Source organism: Cucurbita pepo, chromosome 15 (assembly GCF_057944985.1).
Source record: "Cucurbita pepo subsp. pepo isolate OVF chromosome 15, ASM5794498v1, whole genome shotgun sequence".
Taxonomy (NCBI): Eukaryota; Viridiplantae; Streptophyta; class Magnoliopsida; order Cucurbitales; family Cucurbitaceae; genus Cucurbita; species Cucurbita pepo.
Window position 1 is genome coordinate 9,603,665 of NC_141812.1, and position 17,642 is coordinate 9,621,306.

General features: G+C 34.8%; 3 protein-coding genes across 3 annotated transcripts; all 3 read right to left on the reverse strand.

Moving 5' to 3' along the window:
• Positions 1-2,128: 2,128 nt before the first annotated feature.
• On the reverse strand, positions 2,129-3,689 carry LOC111811593 (jasmonate-induced oxygenase 2-like). The gene is made up of 3 exons (XM_023698523.2): positions 3,152-3,689; positions 2,711-3,038; positions 2,129-2,621 (listed from the first exon to the last, which is right to left on the reverse strand). Exons 1-3 carry the CDS (start codon positions 3,613-3,615, stop codon positions 2,397-2,399), a joined length of 1,017 nt encoding a protein of 338 aa, XP_023554291.1. The 5' UTR covers positions 3,616-3,689; the 3' UTR covers positions 2,129-2,396.
• Positions 3,690-7,803: 4,114 nt separating this feature from the next.
• On the reverse strand, positions 7,804-10,705 carry LOC111811594 (protein LATERAL BRANCHING OXIDOREDUCTASE 1). Its single transcript, XM_023698524.2, has 3 exons — positions 10,119-10,705; positions 9,017-9,347; positions 7,804-8,167 (listed from the first exon to the last, which is right to left on the reverse strand). The coding sequence occupies exons 1-3, from the start codon at positions 10,580-10,582 to the stop codon at positions 7,907-7,909; spliced, it is 1,056 nt and encodes a 351-aa protein (XP_023554292.2). The 5' UTR covers positions 10,583-10,705; the 3' UTR covers positions 7,804-7,906.
• A 723-nt stretch (positions 10,706-11,428) lies between these two features.
• Positions 11,429-16,291, reverse strand: LOC111811596 (uncharacterized). Its single transcript, XM_023698525.2, has 10 exons — positions 15,949-16,291; positions 15,250-15,444; positions 14,394-14,491; positions 13,981-14,071; positions 13,011-13,217; positions 12,679-12,932; positions 12,471-12,561; positions 12,167-12,380; positions 11,713-11,951; positions 11,429-11,624 (listed from the first exon to the last, which is right to left on the reverse strand). Exons 1-9 carry the CDS (start codon positions 16,150-16,152, stop codon positions 11,740-11,742), a joined length of 1,566 nt encoding a protein of 521 aa, XP_023554293.2. The 5' UTR covers positions 16,153-16,291; the 3' UTR covers positions 11,429-11,624; positions 11,713-11,739.
• Between the last annotated feature and the right edge of the window lie 1,351 nt (positions 16,292-17,642).

Here is a 17,642-nt window from a genome sequence, read left to right on the forward strand (position 1 = left end):
TAATTGAATTAAAATAAATATAAATTCAACCTTTAACTCTTAACTTTATTTATTTATTATTTAAAATAGAGATCTCGTCGGCCAGATTAGAGATTGCCTTACAATTTAATATTTATTAATTTTTAAATTAGAAGGAAAAAAGACAAAAAAATAATAATAATAATAATAATGTTAGCACATGAGTCACTGTGTTAAGAAAAAAGTAGGAAAGGAATTTAAAAATAAAAAAAAAATCAAATTTCATGATTCTCAAATCCCAATAAAATCGTTTTTTTTTAAGTAATTTAACACGTTTTTTTTTTTTTTTTTTTTTAATGTAAAGTTGAAATTATGCAATTAAAACAACTATTATATATATAATCAAAGGGGATTTTTTTTTTTAATTGAAAGTGCTCGAGATTTTAGAGAACTATTTAGTAAGGAGAGTATGCACAGTCTTCGTCCTCAATGTTTATCTATATTTACAGTTTTACGTTCTCTCTCAAAAGTACCCTTCAACTTTTAAAAGTTTCAATAATATAAAATTGTTAATAATTTATTTTAAAAATACTCTTCTAATTTTTACTTACCTTTTATCTTTTAAAATTATTTAAAAAATACTTCTAAATTTTTATACGTTTTCTTAATAATCTTAGAATTTAAGGGTATTTTAGGATATTAATGAAAAGCCGTTTTTATTAACGATTTTCTTTAAAAACTAATAATAAAAGCAGTTTTTAGATTTTTTTTTTTTTAAAGTTTAAAATAATATTTTTATTAATTTAGGGTATAAAATAATATCAATAATGATAATAAATAAATAAACAAAATATATAGAAAATGCAGTTATTGAAATTTAGGTCAACCATTGACTTGTTACACATACATATATTGGACTAATGCCATTTAGGTCAACCATTGACTTGATATTTCAAATATTAATATTTGATTATATTAGATTAATAAAAATATTTATAAACTTTGTTTCTTAGAAAAACATCGATAAAACTTTAGAAATTTCAAAAATATCTTAAAATTAAAAATAAAAAAAATTAAATTACTCTATACATTACATATAGTTGTCAGTCTCACGGTTTTAGGAAGAGATTTTCACGCGCTTATAAGAATGTTTTGTTCATCTCTCTAATCAACGTGGGATCTCACGATCCACCCTCTAGTGTCTTTGCTGACATACAGCTTGATGTTCGGGTTTGATATCATTTGTTATAGCATAAACTCAATTCTAGTAGATATTATATGTTTTGACTCATTATACATCGTTGTAATAGCATAAGCTCAATTCTAGTAGTGGACAACGGGAAGAAGGAGAATTAATGTTAAGAGGTGCGTGTTCTTGTTCGATTGGACGTAGATGATTGTGGTTTGAAGAAATAAGTAAACAATAAAATAAAAAACACCAAAAAAAAATTGGGTCAAAGTCAACGAAGGGCAAAATGGTAATTTTTCCGACATGCAAAAAGGGAAGGAGAGAGAGAGAGAAATTAGGGTTTTGAGAGAAAACGAAGAACAAATGAGAAGAAAGGAGAAATCGACCATTCCGACCTGAGTGATCAAAATTGACTGAGGAGTATCACAAGAAGTGAATGTTGAACCCAAGAGAAAAGGATCGGGTGTCGGATTGATCATTTCCGTCAAGAACGGAGAAAAAAAAACGGAAGGAAGATTCAGTGAGTTTTTAGATTCGGTTTTCTTCCCGAGAGTATGTGTGAGAAACGAACATCAGTTTTTATTTCCAGAGGGTAGATTCGGTTTTTTTCCCACATCGGTTGAAGAGAGAAACGAACCATTCTCTTTATAAAGGTGTGTAAATCTCTAGTCAAAGCAAACAATATCTAATAGGTCAAAGCAGTCAATATCTATTAGGTCAAAGCAGACAATATCTAGTAAGTCAAAGCAGACAATATCTACTAGGTCAAAGTAGGCAATATCTACCGAGTCAAAGCAGACAATATCTACTCGGTTAGGCAATATCTACCGGGTCAGAATAGACAATATCTACTAGGTCAAACTAGGCACTAGTTAAAGTAGACAATATCTATTAGGTCAAATCAGACAATATCTACTGTGTCAAAGCAGACAATATTTAGTAGGTCAAAGCAGACAATATCCAGCAGGTGGGTTTGAGCGGTTACAACCTCAATCACAAAATAATATTATTTTATAATAGACAAATACACACAACAACAATACTTAAACGAAACGACTCGACACCTCGAAACCTATAGTTTTTCGAACATACATATGATCTTCCCAACGACATTATTCAACCAAACATACACGTTACCCACAAGCAGCCAATCAAACCCTAAACGAAACGACTGTTCATAGAGTAGCATAAACGACGACTCATTTAACATACGAGCTAGCTGGAGATCTTAACTTTAGAGACTTGAATATTACAGCTTTAAGTCTCTTGAAAGCCTTGCACATTTATTAAAAAGAAGCTTCCCCCATAAGTACGATTGGTATTTCGGAGGGTTTTCGGGATCGATGAGTTCTTCCAAAGGTTCGACAATGGTGGAATGAGATGGGTTGAAGAAGAACGCAATGGAATATCTTTCCTTTTTGTCGTTTACCATAACCCTATGCTCCACGCTCTCGTACCTCTCATTGCTCCAAACCTATACGTTGAAGAACGTTTCAAAAAGTTGAAAAAACCAAAGGATAGTTCAATCGTATCAGTTGATCAACATCGAGCTCTACTATATACCTGAGTAACGTTGCCAACATTGACGACGTAAGAATCGGGTACGGGTTTGACCCGAATCCACTCTCCATCTCTTTTCCTTTTCACTTCTAGCCCTCCGACATCGTCTTGGGCAAGCATCGTTAAGACGCCGGGGTCATTGTGACGACCCACACCGAGAGCCATTTCTGGCAACGAGCATGGAGGATAATGATTCAGTCTCACCATACTTGTTTTCTCTTTGAAATAATCTCGAAACCTTTGCGCCGGTAATCCCAAGCTAACCGCGATAAGTTCCACTAATTTGTGGCCAAGTTTCTCTAATTCTTCGGCATATTCCTTACCAGCCTCTCTATTCAATCATGTCAGACCACGACAGTTAAATTATAAATTTAATACTTTTGAATTTTTAAAAGTTTCATTAATAATTGACTCGGGTGACCATTAGGGTTTTACCCAGGTTACCTGAATTCCGGCATGTATGTCGGCCATCGATTGGTCCAATGAGTCAACCGATGATCATCAGGCTCGGGCGACACGGGGACGACGGTGGGATCGGCCACAATGAAATCAAAGACCTCCTTCCAATCTCTAACGTTCTTGGTGAGCTCCATATCAGAATAGCCAGTGACCATCCCTTCCACTTTCATCACTGTTCTCTTCTCTTCCAAACTCCGCTCGAAAAACTCCCGAGACGCGGCCTCCATCCGCCGCCGCTTCTCGGCGGGGACGCCGTGGTTGACCACAAGAAAGAATCCCCAGTCTATGGAAGCAGAGGCGATTTGTCGGACCAAATCGTCGGGGAAGGTACCGTCGGGGGAGTTGAAGATCGGAGAGAGGTCGATGATGGGGATGCCGTCGGATTCAACGGCGGAGAGATTGGGGCGGTGCTCCGGGGCTTGGATGAAGGCTTGATCAAACTCCTTCATGGCGGAACCGGTGCAGTTTGGTTGCCGGAGGAATTCTCTCTCTCCTCTCTCTCTCTCTCTCTATGGTTAAAATATGGATATGAGGATTACAATTTTATAGATATCAGAAAGTAATAAAAATACCATTAAATTTTTAAAAATACAATAATATTAATATTCAAAATAATTAATACTTTGTTTTAAAATATTTTTAAATTTTTTTAAAAATTTCAATAATATCTTTTTAACTCATAAAATTTTAAAAATAACATAAAAAAAAAAAATAATTAATCTACACTTCATAGATTATCTCTGAATTTTTTTTATTTTAAATTCAAGGGTATTAATATTTTTAAAGTTTTTAACAATCTCGTCAATATATGAATGAAAATGTCAACAATAACATAGATCAAAAGATCAAAAAGTTAAAAAAAAAATTACGAAATTACCTTTCCATCCAAAAACTAACGGTAAGAGTATTTGTATTATTGAATCTTCTGCTGCATAGTCACGTTATTTACTCATCACGTCCAAGAGTGAAGGTTATACTCACAGACCAAGCAAAACACATTTTAACTATAAAATTCTTATAATTGAGCCACCGAAATGGGATGTGCACTTTGTTAGTATAGACAGTGACTTTCAATTCTTTTGAGTATATCTTAGTCATCATATCGTTAGGATCGCTCTTATTGGATGTGATCTCGATTTATTCATGTACCCCTCCTTTATTCGGTGTCACAATCACTGGATATATACCTCAAATTATAAAATATAACCTTTACTCAATCTTGTGCATTCCATGCAAAACAAATGTTCAATTTTACTTTTTACTTTTTACTTTTTACTTTTTACTTTTTATTTATTTATTATTATTATTTTACTATTTTAAAGTAGATGTCATGTCTGTCGGATGAAAGATTGCTTTACAATTTAAAATTTACAAAAAGTTGAGAAATTAAAAGAAAAAAAGACAAATAATAATAATTGTAGTAATAATAATAATAATGATATGATCATAATAATAGTGATAATAATGATATAATAATAATGATAATAATTTGATAATGATATAATGATGATGCGATAATAATTATGATAATTATGGTGATAATTATGATAATAATTATGATGTAATAATAATAATAATAATAATAATAATAATAATAATAATAATTACGTTAAGCGATAATTTCAAGATCGACCGATAGCTTTAAATATTTAGACATCATTACTGTATGATTGATTCGTTCGATCTCCACCACATAATCAGACAGATTATTATCAATCATCCATCGTTGAAAATCTGTATTTCTAATCAAGTCCTTTACCGACGCGAGTCGTTAAAAGTGAGAAATAAAAATAGAAATAGAATTGGGAAGGTGTGTATTCTCGTTAATATTGATGTCCTTTAAATAGGATACAAGCTAGCAACTAATACCTACAGGAAAATATAAACTAATTAAATATCGAGAATAAAATAAAATAAACTATAAATCAAATCTTAATAATAGTCGATGACACACTTCTCACCTAACATGTATATGAATACGATTCAATAATGTATGTAATAAAATTTAACATGTTTTTTAATCAAAATATAAAATTTGTCTGGAGCTGGTATTGATATGGTTCCTGATGTTTCAAATTCAACTATCAATTTGGTTCCCGAGATTGATTTCGGAGGCGGCCAAGTCGAGGGCGGTCATCAAGTAGCCTCATAGTTATTTTTCTTCGATAAAACCTATAGTTTGTAGAGATACATTAATAATATAATTACATCGAGCGTAGATTATTTTCAATAACATTATTCAATTGAACTAAGCATATTATCCACGAACATCCAATCGAATCTTAAACCAAATGGGTCCTAAGAATCATCGAATGTACGAGCTAGTTGGAGATCTTAAAGTGAGAAATTTGAATGTTGTCGGCATTTAGTTGCTTAAAGTTACTGAGCATTCTATTGACGGAATCTTATATATATATATATATATATATATATATATTTTTTTTTTATGGTCAATCTACGGACCAAAACTGTCTTTTTATTTTTTAAAAATTTTAAATAGATTCAAGTTTTTAAAATATTATTTAATGGTAAATATATTTTTAATTTTTTTTTTTAAAGTTTAATAGTATTATTGAAACTTTAACCCCGCATCGGTTGTGATGCGGCGGCTGTAAGAGTTAAGACTGTATCCACAGACCAAGCAAAACACATTTTAACTATGAAGTTCTTATAATTGAGCCACTGAAAAGGAATGTGCACTTCTGAGTTATCTCATCGTTAGAATCGTTTTTAGTCAGAGGTGGTTTCGGTTCATTCACGTACATCTCTTTTACTCGAGTGTCACGATCTTTCAAATTTAAAAGAATTGAAGCAGATAAGATTCCTATCAAGATTCGATCTTGTGCATTCCATGCAAAACAAATGTTGTACTGTTAATTTTACTTATTTATTTATTTATTTATTATTATTATTTTATTATTTTAAAAATAAATGTCATTTCGGTCGGATTAAAGCTTGCCTTTACAATTTAAAATTTACAAAAGTTGAGAAATTAAAATGAAAAAATAATAATAATAATAATAAAATAATGTTATCCCATACGTGGCTGTCTAAAAAAGGAAAAAAAAAACAAAAAAGAAAAGTAATTTTAAACCCAACAAAAAAAAAAAAAAAAAAAAAAATCTAATTGATGATTCTCAAATCCGACCGACAACTCTAGTGACTAGGGATGTACATTCAACCCGACAACCCGGACTAACTCACTCGAACTATAAGGGTTGGGTTGGGTTAGATAAGCATTTTGGGTAGGGTTGGGTTCATTTTTCTGAACCTGAATTGAATCGGTTTGGTTTCGAGTTCATGGAACAAAACTCTCGGGTTGACCCGAGCGACCCGAGCCAAATAAAAATATATAAACTATATTAAGAATCCTAAATTATGAATGCGTTTGAGTGGTACTTTGGCCGGTCTAATATATTTATTATCTATTTGTTGCAACATTATTATATCCCAATTAATATATATATATATATATATATATATTTATTATTATTATTATTATTATTATTATTTTTTATCATATCTTTAAACTAATCATTTTTATTGTTTATTTAATTTCATGATCTATTCTTATATTTTGTTACTTCAATCAATTCTAAAAAAATATCGGTGTTTAGTTGTCTTTAGTTTTAGGATAACGTTGAATTATGTTAATATGTTAGAATTTTCGCTCCTTAATTTTTTTTTTTAATAATATAAATTGATCTAAGATTGTATCCGAATAATTATAAATTGTGGATTAATAAAACTTAAAAGAAAATTGACAACCCAACCCGAAAATAGAGGGTTGGGTCAAAAAAATCCCTCAACCCAACCCAACCCGGAACATGTATACCCCTACTAGTGACTTAGACATCATCACTATATGATTCGTTCATTCGATCTCCAAGACATAATCAGGTAAATAATTTTCAATCATCCAGCGTTGAAAATTTGTATTTCCAATTAAGTTCTTTTTCGACACGAGGAATACTCGTTTAACAGACCCGTAGTTTTCCTTTGATAGCTTCAATTCATCGGGTCTCATTGACCATGTGGTCAAGGTTAAGTTCTGTGTATTATTATTAGCGTAGTTAATTACTTCAATGTTTAATCTCAAATATTTTGAATTTTTTTTTCTTGATGTACTAAAACAAAATTTAATATGCTTTTGTTAATCAAGAGACAATTTGTTCGAAGTTGGTATCTATTTGATCCCCGAGATTTCATTGTTTTTTTTGGATAATTAGTCCTTCTACTTCATTCCAAATGTCTTTTGGGCGATCAGATGTCTGATAACCAAACCAAAATTGTTACTTTTGAAATTTTGAAAATCGAATCGATATCGACTCGAGATTATAACTATTTATTTTGAAAACCGTAAACTAATACTCTTATAGTAAGCAACGACGACAATCCTCACTAGAAAGTCCACCAAGGCTTTCATGACGGCCAATCCATCGAGGATCACCTTTTGCTGCTGAGGTAGAGCCGCCATGAACTCGACCAGAGGTCGGAAGTATTGGGAAATGGATCAGATGGTATCCGAATCCCGGAGATCGATTCCGAAGGCGGCCAAGTCGAGGACGACCCTCAAGTAGCCTCGTGGTTATTTTCCTTAGCTACATTAATTATATAATTACATCAAATATAGAGTATTTCCAATAACACGAACCATTTATATTATCCACGAACATCCAATCAAAACTTAAACCAAACGGATCCTAATAAAGTGGCTAAAACAAAGAATCACCAAACGAGCTAGTTGGAGATCTTAAAGTGAGAAACTTGAATGTTGTCGGCATTCAGTTTCTTAAAGTTACTGAGCATTCTATTCGAAAGGTACTTCCCCCATGAGTAAGATTTGTATTTGGGAGGGTTTTCGGGATCAATGAGTTCTTTCAAAGGCTCGACAATGGTGGAGTGAGATGGGTTGAAGAAGAAGGCAATGGAATATCTTTCCCTTTTGTGGTTAACCATAGCTCTATGCTCCACGCTCTCGTACCTCTCATTGCTCCAAGCCTATAAGTTGAAGGACGTTTCGAAAAGTTGAAATATAAATAAACTCGAACATAATTTAATGAATAAGGCATTGGTTATTATCTCAATTGTCGATAGTTTCCGTTCAATTAAAAAAAACTTTTAGAATAAATACATTTTAGGTACGTTAAATTTGAACCTAATTTTTGTTCGGTACTCAGATTGTTAGAACTATCATTTTTTGTTATCGATATCTGAATTTAGTTTCTAATCTAGTCACCGAGGTTTCAAAAACGATAGGTTTGACCCTGAACTTTGAATTCATGTTTGACTTTGTACCAGCCCAAGCCCAATTCGAGTTTGATTTTGTAACGGCCTAAACCCACCGCTAGTAGATATTGTCCGTTTTTGCCCTCAGTATCATGGTTTTAAAACACGTCTACTAGGGAAAGGTTTCTACGCTCTTACAAGGAACGTGTTTAGTTTCCCTCTCTAACTCATATCTCCTTATAAGGAAGGAACGTGCTAGTTTCCCTCACTAACCCACATCTCTTGCGGGATCTAACGGTTATAAAAAAGAGGTCCACAACCCTGGTAAGGAATGCTTCGTTTCCCTCTCTAACCCACCCGGGCGTCCTCGCTAGAACACCACCCGATGGTCCGACCTGATACCATTTGTAACGGCCCAAACCCACAACTAACAAATATTATCAATTTTGGCCCTCGACCTCACAATTTTAAAACGCGTCTGAGAGAGAGAGAGGTTTCCACACCCTTACAAAAAAGGTTTCGTTTTCCTCTCGAACCGACATGAGTTTTAAATTCTCTTTTAATTTTGTATATTTAGGAAGTATTTAGAAACTAATATCAACCAATTAGAAAACTACGTACCTGAGTAATTTCTCCGACATTGACAACGTACGAATCGGGTACGGGTTTGACCCGAATCCACTCTCCATCTCTCTTCCTTTTCACTTCCAGCCCTTCCACTTCGTCGTCTTGGGCAAGCACCGTCAAGACGCCAGGGTCCTTATGGCGGCCGACGCCGAGAGCTAGCTCCGGCGAAGGGCACGGCGGATAGTGATTCAGTCTCCCAAAACTCGTCGTCTCTTTGAAATAATCTCGAAATCTCTCCGCCGGTAATCCCAAGCTAACGGCGAGCAATTCCATTAATTTGTGGCCAAGCTTTTCCAGTTCTTCAACATATTCCTCGCAAGCCTTCCTATTCAATTACATCCATTAATTTCATAATTTTTAATTTTATCTTTTAAAGAAAATATTTAAATTTACACTAAAATTCAAAAATGAATTTCATAAATTGGGCGTGTTGGGTCATTCGCTACTTAAAGGGATAATCATGAGTTTATAAGTAAGGAATAGATCTCCACGGGTATGAGAACCAAAAGTAAAATCATGAGAGCTTACGTTTAAATTGGACGATATCATACCATTGTGAAGAGTTGTGGTTTCTAACATGGTATCAGAGTCATGCCCTTAATTTGAGCATGCTAATAGAATCCTCAAATGTGAACAAAGAAGTTGTGAGTCTCGAAGTGTAGTCAAAAGTGACTCAAGTGTCGAACCAATTGTGTACTTTGTTTGAGAGCTCTAGAGAAAGGAGTCAAGCCTCGATTAAGGAAAGATTGTTCGAGGGCTCCATAGGCCTTAGGGGAGGCTCTATGGTGTACTTTGCTCTTTGTGAGCCTCGAAAGTGTAGTTAAAAGTGACTCAAGTGTCGAACAAATGGTGTACTTTGTTCAAGGATTATAGAGAAATGAGTCGAGGCTCGATTAAGGGAAAAAGTTGTTCGAGGGCCTTATAAGTCTCAGGGGAAGCTCTATGATGTACTTTGTTAGAGGGGAGGATCGAGAGGGAGTCTCACATTAACTAATTAGGGGATGATCATTGATTTATAAGTAAGAAATACATATTCATTGGTATAAGCCATCTTGACAAACTAATCATTAGAGCTTAAAGATTTTAGGGAGGTTACCTGAATTCCGGCAGGTATTCCGGCCATCGATTGGTCCACAGAGTCAACTGGTCATCATCAGGCTCCGGCGACGCCGGAACGACGGTGGGATCCGCCACAACGAAATCAAACACCTCCTTCCAATCTCTGACATTCTTGGTGAGCTCCGTATTAGAGTAGCCGGTCACTACCCCTTCATCTCTCCTCACTTTCCTCTTCTCTTCCAAACTCTGCCCGAAAAACACCCGGGCAGCGGCCTCGATCCGGCGCTGCTTCTCGTGGGGGACGCCGTGGTTGACCACAAAAAAGAATCCCCAGTCTGCGGAAGCAGAGGCGATCTGTCGGACCAAATCATCGGGGAAGGTACCGTCGGGGGAGTTGAAGATCGGAGAGAGGTCGACGGTGGGGATGCCGTCGGCTTCGGGGTCGGAGAGCTTGGGGCGGTGCTCGGGGGCTTGGATGAAGGCCTGATCGAAATCGTCCATGGCGGAAAATCTGGAAATGGGGATGGAATTTGGAGAAAGAGATTTGGGAGTGTTCTTATTGGGGGATTTTCAGGAGAGATGAATGTGGATGGAACAGTGGAGAACGTGCAGTTTTGGTTTTTTTTTTTTTTTTTTTTTTTTTTTTTTTTTTTTTTTTTATATTTATTTATTTTCCGTTCGTTCTTATGTCCGCAAATACTCATGGTAACCCCTCAAGCAAATGAACTTAGTTGACCGATCATTCAGATAAATGGGATAAACTAATGAGCTCGATTATTAATAAACTCTATAGAAGAGTTATCTATACTCTTGTTGTTAATAACCCACCAAATTGAATTTAAACCTATTTTAATAATTCAATTGGTTATTTAATAATGATAGGTTAGAGTTGAAAAAAATTATAACCCACCGAGTTGAATTTAATCTAAAAGCTATTTTAATTCAACCCGACTCAACTAAGGAATACTTAGTATTCCTTTTTTGGGATTGATTGATTTTTCTTTTTCGGATTTGTATTTTCAATAATAATAACAATAGTGAAGAGAAGGCAATATGAGAATATATTTTCGAAATTTATAAAAGGAATACTAATAAACGGTTGATTTAACCGTAAACTAACACTAACACCTCCATACTACTTTGAAGATTCATTGAAAGTACTGAGACTAAAATTTGACATTTAAAAAGTAGGATGAAATGAAACAAGGTACGATGAAACATTTGAAACTATTTGTAACATCGAAACGTTGAGTTCGGGTCAGAACCGACATAAACAGATCCCTTTTTTTGTCTTGGTAGACACTGTAACTCTATCACGATTCTAAAATGAGTTTAGTAACCCTAAAGTTAGAAGCATTAATTTCATTTTTTGATGTATTTTAAACAAGGCAGACCTGTAATGATTGTTTTGATTTCCCATGACAATCTTCCACAATAATATTGAAAGAGTTGCTAAACTAAAGATCTTAAAAACATACCAGCAAACTTGGATCAAATAGAAAAAACCTTTGCTCCAAATTCATGAGTTTCCATGTCGATACCGCTGCACAAAGCTCAAGGTAAGCATGGAGGGATCAAACTCAATCTGGATTGAAACTATTTACAGCAAAACTAGGGGAGGAAGTGCTCACGTTTAATGTTTGGTGGTCTCTGATTCTTCAAGCAGATGGCATTGAGGTTGAGAGAACAAGATATGACAAGTATTGAAGCCCGTCCTGGATTTTGCAGAAAGCTGTGGTGTGATCGGCACGAAGATGCTCGGAGAAGGCATCGGCCTTGTCTTGTACTGATGTTTGTAGAGGACCTTTGAGAGAATTGGCTGGAGCAGCGCTCATGGCAGCTTGATACGCTTTCGACACGTCCGAAAGGCCTAAACAGAGCATTGAGATTCAGATTGTGTATACTAATTGAGCCAGACTAGAATTAATACGAAAGGCAAGTTGAAAAGGCAAAATAATCAATTTTTAGTTTAAAAAAAACATGTAAAGTATAAACCTTATAATCAAGTAAGACAGAATATAATGAGAATTAGTCGAGAAAGATCATGTCATATTAGCAAAATAGAATGATAAAAAGAAGGCCAACCTGTAATGAAGCTATTGGATAGTGAATCTATATATCCTGTCATGGATAGAGCCTTTAATCTAATGATTTCAGCTTTTTCAACAGAATCTTCGGGCCATTGGATTTTTACGTCATCGTCGTCGTCGTCGTCCTCAACTTTGTTAGCATTTGTTATAATGGATTTTCCAAGCATCAGCAATTGAGACGCGGCAAAATAACACATTTCTGAGAGTCTCTGCAAATGCAAATGTAATGTCAGCTGGAATGCTTACTAACAATCCCATATACTTTAAAAGAAAATAAAAATGAAGTGTATATCCCTCACATGGACTCCTTCCGAATGAAGCGATTCTAATCTGTCGACGGTCCTTTGCATAATTTCAGGAACAGCGAGTTCGGTTATGGAACTTCCAAACCTGCAAGTGACTAAAAAGCATCAAGGCATTGCACACGACACGAGTGCCCATGAACTTCATTCAGTACAATCAATGTGAAACAAGAATTCAGCATAAGCATTTCAAGGAAAATTTTACCCTGCGGCCATTTCAGCAGCCTTGCTGACACTAGAATCATATAAACTCTTCATCTCATCATTTCCCTCTTCTCCAACTTCCAACTTTTTACCTTTTTCTAATGTTAAACTGCTTCCTTCCATTTCATTACTCAAACTGAAAACTTGCTGGACCTGTTTAAGCTTTCCATCATACATAGATTTCTGGTCCTGAGATAATTTTCCTTTCCTTCGGTTAAATAATAAAGTATAGTGGTTGGACAGGGCCTCCAACTCCTGCAAAAAAGAAACTGTAATGATTTGATAGAGTAGCATCCTAATATAACAATTCAACTTCCTAGATTAGAAAGTGACCTCTAACTGTTCTGGACCTCCATATATATAAAAGCATCGATCGAATGTCACTTCATCATCTTCTAATTGATCCTCCTTGGCTTGTGGTTCGCCTTCATTAGAGGTCTTCTCAACTTCAATGCCAGTCTCTGTAATCAGTAAATCCATGGTTTCCCTTCCAACAAGCTCAAGAACTTCCATTCCCTTTGTTGTGAGAGCCTTCCCTTTCTGTAACAAATAAAATCTCAGATCATATGGAAAATCATAGAGCACAAGATTTAAGAGAATTCGGTTTAGCTATTTCTCGGGAGATTTAATTGGAGAAAATAGAAAATTTTTTATGAACAAAATTATGATAGTGAGTGTAAAGGGAGGAAAATGATTTTTGAAGCTTCTCTTTGGTTATGTTATAACATGCACTTATTTAGCTAAGCTAACTTTTATATTACTTGTACTTCGGCCTACAGGGGAAAAGAACAAATCAAAAGCTTTATCTTTCTTTCTTAAGATAAAGAAACAAATTTTTGTTTCCAAAATCTTATCCTACTCCTATGTGAGTTTAATGGTTTTTTTAGGGATTTGAACATCTAACCTTAAGGATATCATAATGTCTTAAACATGTTACCCTCTATAACCTAATGATTCAAGAAATGTCTAAGTAGAGAAAAATATTTATTCATTAGTAATATAAATAGTACTCCGGACCTATGAATCATGATGCTATAAGTTCAGTTTGACGATGAACTATACTTTAAATTCATGATACTATTTTACAAGTAATCAACGTATCAATTGATAAATTAAGAATGAGTATTGTTTGAGACGGGAAATTTTAATAGTGAGGTTAATCCCATTAGACTTGTTCTTAACAACCCTTGTAGCTGGACCACCTCTCTGCCTGCTAAGTTTTTAATTGATACCCTACCATCAAGGAAATTATAATTATTTCCTACTAAAAAAATCGATGAGAAAAACGATAAGAGATACACACCTCCAATAATGATGGTGCAACAGAACCAGCTGCCGCTGGTATTCCTTGATGTTGAATGGTTTCTGCAATATTTGCAGCTGAATTCTCAAGCCTAAGGAACTATAGAATATTACTTCCTTGGACATTAAAATTAAAAGGGAAGAAGGAAAAGAATTACAAAGCAACGACATGATGGAGTGTTAGTGCAGTAGAGGCATATCCATGATTCGAACTTTCACTTTTTGTCATAAACAAATCAAACCCAAGAAATTAATCCATTACAACTTTACAAAATTCAAAGTTATATGCCTTTTCCATTCAGGGCAAAGCCTGGGAAAGCTGTATACGGCATTATATGGTCGTCGAAGAAAAACATTTTCTAAGTTGTCTAATGTGTTTAAACTTCAAACTACTATTAAACAAGATAGACATACTTGTGAACGAAATCACTGCCCCCCCTCAATGCACTTCCCAGGGCTTTCCATGCTCCCGAAGCTATATTCTCCACAGAAGTGTCCAGCACCTTTAAGCCCTGCAATTATTGAAATGAGAGATGACTGACAGTTGCCAACCCAAATTCTTAATTTCGAGACCTGAATAGATTGCGAGAGCTATTCACATTGGGATCAAGTGCCACAAAGTCATTTAATGACAATGCACAATCGTCAATGCATTGTTCTATAATCACTAGTGTAATCATTAATTACTAAGTTAGTTCACAGTTACTCTCTGTATCTACACTCAGCATAAAAAGTAGGCGGCATGTAAGGAAAATAGAAAAGGTATATTGAAATTAAATGAAAACAAAATTTCAAAGAAGGCTTGAGAAAGCATGAAATGACACTATAGTACTGACTATGCATAGGACTACTAAGGTGAAAAGACAGGATCTATTCCGACATAATATTAGAAGCTAGAAGACAGCAAGAAATTCTTTGTAGGAAAAGCCTAGAAAAAATGGAGCTGTGTCGAGCATTTATGACATGGCTACCTAGCTTGTGTGATATGATCATGGAACCCTTTGAGGATGGAAAACAAGACATCAAACACATTAGTCTCTAACTTTTCCTTGAATCGACTCCAATTTGGTATTGAGTCTTTTTGTTTGTGCGCAAGTGAACTACGAGGACTTTCCCACGGTTGTTAACATCAATTCCACTTGGTTCTTACGAATATGGGTGCAAGAGAAAAATCACATACAGTTATTGTAGCATTCACAGAAAACGCAAGATCGACATCCATCAACGACAAGATTATGTAATTATGTAACTCTGTTCTCAAACAACTTGCCTGGCCAAAAACTGAATCCTCGCTGGCCTTCTCTAATTTATCCAAGGCAGATTTTCGTAGCTTATCATTCTCGTCTTCACTTTCACTTTCAGCTGCAGAATCTTCTACTTCTTTCTCCTTGGAAGGCTCCACCTCCTCATCTTCATTTTTCAAGTCTACGATGCTTTTAGCTGCTGTCTGTGCAACGGAAGCAGCCTGCAATTGTTCACACACACACGAAACAGAAAAAAAAAAAAGGGTAAGTGACCAACATTTTGCTCCTTCAGTAGAAAACATCAAAATAAGATCATTGTTTCCGCCGCTTAGGACGCAGAAAATTAAGCAGGCTATCACAGAAAATTGGTTCTCCACCATAAACAACAACAAAAATAGAAAGGATCACATGAAAGCGTTCTAATAAAGGCAGTTATCGAACATTGAGTATTTCATTAACAAGCTGGTAATCAATGGCTCCTTGCTGCACTATGAACACCAAAACATAATCGTTTATATTGCTAATTTCAGTACCGCTGCCAAAATGCCAGAAAACGAACAGCATTTCCTCAATACAGAACGCAATATAGATTAATAATCAGATTAAGCACTTAAACCTCTCAATTAGAAACGAAACCGCCACATGATAACAGAACATGAGAAATTCCAAAACGCGAAAATCAAAAAACGTTGAACTCGTAATGAAAACAGGTACAATACACATACATTTCGGGAGATCTCTTCGGCGGCCTTCTGGAGATCTGAGAGAACAGAAAACGCAGAGAATCCCCAACCTCCCCAGCCTCCTCCTCCTCCGCCGCTACTTTTTGAAGGCGCTTCTTCTTTTACGCCGCTTTCTTCTTCAATCTCTTGAACTTGGCTGCTAGGAGGTTCCGTCGCCGCCCTCAGTGGCTTCTTCTCTTCCTCCATTGTAGCTCCTACCTAACGATTTCACTCAAATTCTCCAAAATCTCAGTCCTCTGGAAGAAAGAAGTGTTTATCTTTGAAAAATTAAATCAAACGACGGGGATTCGAGTAGATATCTCAAGAACCCTTCCGCCGTCGAGCAAATTAAATATATATATATATATATATATATTTAATGATTTAGAAAAAAAAAATGAACAAAAAGAAAATTCCAACAGTTATTTATTTATTTATTTATTTTAATTATTATTATAGAATATTCTTTTAATCGAATTTTCACCTCTATTTAAATAATAATTTATCCTCTTTTAACAAGTCATCTCCTCTCACAAAAATAAAAAAATAAATAAAATCTTTAAAATATTCTTATTCATTATCACAAAAAAAAAAAAAAAAAAACTTAAAATTTTTCCATTTTTTATGAGATAATTTATTTTGAGAAAGTGATTTAACCGTGAATCAAATTAAAATAATCTTACTGTGTTTTATATTGAATCAATCTAGATCGAAATAGTTTGGGTCCCATAAAAAAAATTGGACTTTGATGTCAGCTGACTTGCAATTGTGCGACACTCACTCCTTATCAACAAGTGAGTTAAGGTTATTCGTTCTCGCGTCGCCAACGGCTAAATGACGTATGCTTGAGCCTCTGGCTCTAGTTCAAGAAGAAAGTTTTAGAAAACGAGGGCAGAGAGATTTTGAAAGAGAGTTTTGAAATCAATATTTGAGAAATTGAAATTTGTGTTATATGGAAATGTAAGCAAAAGGCAACAACAACGGGCTTACTGCATGTAACTATGGGGTAGGGGATCCTTTTTCAATTTGGGGATAGATGGCTGAGTGGACTAAAGCGTCGGATTGCTAATCCGTTGTACGAGTTTTTTGTTCCGAGGGTTCGAATCCCTCTCTTTCCGTTTCTGTCAATTACTTGGTATTTTTTTTTTATATAGTTTTAGGAAAAATTTATTCATGTCCCGGATTACGTCCGGGTCATTATTTGGTTCTCAGTTAGTTTGTGAATAGTATTCACTCTTAAAGCGAACGAGCCAGAAGCAATAATGTGTACGAGATGGAGGAAAATTCCAAAAATTAGTAAGATTTATCTCGATTCTGTTAGATGAACACGACTCTCCACAATGGTACGATATTTTCCACGGATAAGCTCTCGTGGCTTTGTTTTACCCTTCTCCAAAATACCTCACTCGAATGGAGACAGTATTACTTGATTATAAACCGATGATCATCCTCTAAATTAGCGGAAGTGGGACTTTCATCTAGAAATAATGTGTTCTTCAATGGACCGTTGGAAATTATAATTAATAGGATATCTACGCGTAGAGTGTGAATTAAACAAAAATTAAATTTCATTAACTCTATTATTTATTACCTAAATTTAACAAAAATGTCAACCAAAACTAATAATTAATTAAAATATTTTAATTAATTAAATTAAACACGTGTTCTAAAAATATGATTTTAATTCTTTATATATA

Coding starts and splice junctions, on each gene's coding strand:
- LOC111811594 (XM_023698524.2), bottom strand. CDS start 10,582: ATGGACGATTTCGATCAGGCCTTCATCCAAGCCCCCGAGCACCGCCCC. Junction 9,348..10,118: donor GAATACCTGCCGGAATTCAG/GTAACCTCCCTA, acceptor GTAATTGAATAG/GAAGGCTTGCGAGGAATATG. Junction 8,168..9,016: donor ATGTCGGAGAAATTACTCAG/GTACGTAGTTTT, acceptor TTCAACTTATAG/GCTTGGAGCAATGAGAGGTA.
- LOC111811593 (XM_023698523.2), bottom strand. CDS start 3,615: ATGAAGGAGTTTGATCAAGCCTTCATCCAAGCCCCGGAGCACCGCCCC. Junction 3,039..3,151: donor ACATACATGCCGGAATTCAG/GTAACCTGGGTA, acceptor ATGATTGAATAG/AGAGGCTGGTAAGGAATATG. Junction 2,622..2,710: donor ATGTTGGCAACGTTACTCAG/GTATATAGTAGA, acceptor TTCAACGTATAG/GTTTGGAGCAATGAGAGGTA.
- LOC111811596 (XM_023698525.2), bottom strand. CDS start 16,152: ATGGAGGAAGAGAAGAAGCCACTGAGGGCGGCGACGGAACCTCCTAGC. Junction 13,218..13,980: donor TTGCACCATCATTATTGGAG/GTGTGTATCTCT, acceptor TATTTGTTACAG/AAAGGGAAGGCTCTCACAAC. Junction 12,381..12,470: donor TTCATTCGGAAGGAGTCCAT/GTGAGGGATATA, acceptor TTGCATTTGCAG/AGACTCTCAGAAATGTGTTA.